Source organism: Asparagus officinalis, chromosome 5 (genome assembly GCF_001876935.1).
Source record: "Asparagus officinalis chromosome 5, Aspof.V1, whole genome shotgun sequence".
In the NCBI taxonomy this organism is placed as follows: domain Eukaryota; kingdom Viridiplantae; phylum Streptophyta; class Magnoliopsida; order Asparagales; family Asparagaceae; genus Asparagus; species Asparagus officinalis.
The window spans coordinates 63,528,205-63,531,795 of record NC_033798.1 but is presented as its reverse complement, the minus strand read 5'-3'; the positions used below and the strand labels follow the sequence as shown (position 1 = coordinate 63,531,795).

The 3,591-nt window shown below is 39.5% G+C and overlaps 1 protein-coding gene across 1 annotated transcript; it reads right to left on the bottom strand.

The window, feature by feature from the left end:
* Nucleotides 233-1,685, bottom strand: LOC109843630 (delta(12)-fatty-acid desaturase FAD2-like). Its single transcript, XM_020412579.1, has one exon. It carries the CDS (start codon nt 1,629-1,631, stop codon nt 480-482), a length of 1,152 nt encoding a protein of 383 aa, XP_020268168.1. The 5' UTR covers nt 1,632-1,685; the 3' UTR covers nt 233-479.

Here is a 3,591-nt window from a genome sequence, read left to right as displayed (position 1 = left end):
TTGGGGGACCTAAGATCAATTTCAATGATATGGGGGCCTAATATTGAATTATGGAAGAACCTGAGATCATTTTCAAATTGAAGATTTGGGGGGTTAATACAATATTGAAATAACGAAAAAAAAATAGTTAGCACATGGCGCTACTCCTCCGGAGTACAGACATGTTTACGAAATTCAACCCAGCTTCTGAATGTATAGTACAAACACAAATGAGCAGCAGAACAAACAAACAAACAAAAAATCAAAACTATAACAGTCTTATTGCATTTATACTTGCAATGAACTCTTAAACCTTGACGCATAGAGTACAAACAAAGATACAAGAACTCTGAAATTTAGTCCTCATTGTCCAAGGCTTTCTTCTTTATCCCCACACAACAAACTGACGCCAGAAGAAGATAAAAGCAGGACCAGCTACAAACTAAACACACACGGACACAAACAAAAGCAGAGAGAGGACTGAACTACTCAACAACTACTCAAAGCTCGTTGTTGTACCAGTAGACTCCCTTGCTCTTATCTCCTTCGGACTCCACGTACACACACTCCTTCGCCTCCCGATACATTGCCTTGTACACGGGAGTCCCATCAAACTGGTAGTACTCCCCAAGTATTGGCTTGATCGCCTTGGTTGCCTCCATTGCATTGTAATGTGGCATCGTCGAGAATAGATGGTGGGCAACATGGGTATCGGTAATGTTGTGGAATACCTTGTTGAGAATTCCATAGTCTCTGTCGATGGTGGCCAACGCACCCCTCAGCCAGTCCCACTCTGATGAATCATAGTGTGGCAAAGCAGCGTGAGTGTGCTGTAAATATGTGATCAGCACCAACCAACCATTGACAACTAGCAAAGGCACGCCATAGATTCTAATCACCCAGCCCAACGAGAACGCAACGGTCAGCTTATACAGCGCATAAAAGACTGCAATAACACCAGCATCGGAGATGAAAATCTGAGCACGCTCGCGATCGGAGTAGATCGGGCCATAGGGATCATAGTGGCATGCAAATCGGGGATAAGGGCGGCCAGAGACATTGAATGCCAAGTACAGAGGCCAGCCCATGGTGAGGCTGACAAAGAGGAAGAGGAACCTGCCAGGGGCATTGTTGAGGTACTTGGAGAACCAAGGCAGTGAAGATTTGGGTCTGGGAACGAACACCTCGTCACGCTCCAAAGAGCCAGTGTTCGAATGATGGCGACGATGGCTGTATTTCCATGAGAAGTACGGGACCAAGAGGGCAGAATGAAGGACAAGACCAACAATATCATCAAGGAGTTGGTAGTCGGAGAATGCATGGTGACCGCATTCATGGGCGATGACCCAGATGCCAGTCAGGACACAACCTTGGCACATCCAGTACAATGGCCAAGCGATGTAATTGAAGGGCGAAGGGAGGTTGGGGATGTGGCAAAGGGCGAGATAGAGGAGGGCTGAGACGATGATGAAGTCATAAACAACATAGGAGAAGGAGCGAAGAACAGAGCGCTCAAAGCAATGGGGAGGGATGGCTTTCTTGAGCTGGCCAAGAGTGAAGGGAGGCTTCTCAGTTGGGACGCGATGAACGACATTGCGACAGAGTTGTTGGGCCTCACGCTCTTTGGCCGTCATGCGTCCTCCGGCACCCATTATTGCTCTGGTCTGCTGCCTTCACAAACTGGATCAAGATAGCAAAGTTTTTTTTTTAACTTATATTGGTAAATGAAACGGAAATTTTCATAGAAGAGCCTGTGGGCCTACTGTCAAGCCTCAAGGCAAAAAAATGCACAGTACAAGTAAAGAGATCAACTGCAATTGATGAGTATTTGCGTAAATAACAGGATATAGCAATAAAATTTCAACTGTCAATTAGAGAAATTAGGTTTAATGATGCCGAAAAAGACACCATATCTACCATTCGAATTAGTGGCGAAGTGCGGGTAGAGATGCAATAATGCGCGCCAATTGGTTTCAAAATAAGTCAACTACAAGAGCAGCTTTTTAGCACGATATAATTTTTATAAAGGAATTCAGCAAAAGTAGTTCAATCTTAATGCTCCCTAAACATAACACAAAAGCCAACTTGATGGTGATGTATAACTGTTGACATGCAAAAGTGCAAGTTATGACAAAGAGCTTTTTAAGGCTAGAATTTATTATTAGATCCTCCCCAAACCTGTACCTAGACGTGTAGATATAAGTGCACATCAATGCGTTCACCCATCTGAAAAGTGCCCCTCAATATTTTATCATCCGAAACTAGAAGAGTAAACCATATTGTGAAGAGAAAGAAGAAAAAGAACAATTGTTACCAATCTGTTCGAATAAGGCTACAATGGAAAAAATAGTCTTATTAGTGTTACGCTCTGTAAAACTGCTACCAGAAGTTACAGAAAACAGGCAGCCACAATAAAAATGAGAAAATTTACCATGCACCACGAGAACCGTACAACGATAAAAATGAGGGATCAAATACTGATCAATCAAATGAATAAATAAATGAGTATATTCTTACAAAATATTCTGATTATTCACTTGTTTATCTAGATAGTTAAGCTGATGGCTCTATTCACAGGATGCAATGAGAAAACGAAGCAAAGCCGAAGGTGATATGACAGCAACAATCAAAAAGGGTTTGCGCCAGCCATAAAGGACCAAAAAGATATGTGTGTTCTAATTCGTGAATAAATAATCAACACCTATATGCATTTAAAGAACTATTTTATTTTAACATAAATACAGAAATCTCATGTAGCTTTCTCGAATCACGAAAAATATCAACCTAAAAGTTTTGAAATGATACTTCACCATCCTCATTACTAATTCAAGACAAAAAATAAGCTATCATTGGATGTAATTACCTATTATCAAAATAATAATCATATACACATATACATGTAGGAATAGATAAATGTCATATCTGCGAACCACTGATTGGCACCCAAGTCAACTTTATAGAAAATGAAATGTAAGGACCACACTACCAATTTTAAAACCTCAACAGGTTTTTTGCGAGTCCTGCAAATCTTGGCTGTTCCTCGATATTTACACCTTATTTTATTATCTTTTGTGCTTTTATTTTATTTTATTTTATTTTATCCTTTTCATTGCCGACTATTATCATTATCATCTCTGAATTTTCACGAAATGAACGAAAATTAAACTACTGTATTTCCCATGTTAGTAAAATACTTCATCTAATACATTTATCTATCAAAACAGAAGGGGTTATAAATGAAAAGGAAAAATACAAGAAAACCTTTGGGCTAGTATTAACGCCTGGATTGTAGAAACACTCATGTTTTATTGAAATAAGCAAAAAAATAAACTCTCGAATCTATTGAATTCAAGAGAAATTACTCTATAGCCGAGCCTTAAGTGGAGAGAATGAATTTTTATTTGTTAAATCTTAAATTACTACAAATTTATTCGCAATATTCTCGATATTAGAAAGAGACTGGTCTGCATGAATACATTGGAAGGGAGAGGAAATCTACACCATCCAGTAGACAAAGTCCAGTGAAAATGAGATTGCTTGAAGAGGTGAGCAAGAGGCAATAAAAAATAAATAAAAGAGGTTAGAGGTGTGAGACACGCTCGACTTTTCTAT

Excerpts from the sequence above, each read along its gene's own strand:
- LOC109843630 (XM_020412579.1), bottom strand. The coding sequence starts at position 1,631 with ATGGGTGCCGGAGGACGCATGACGGCCAAAGAGCGTGAGGCCCAACAA.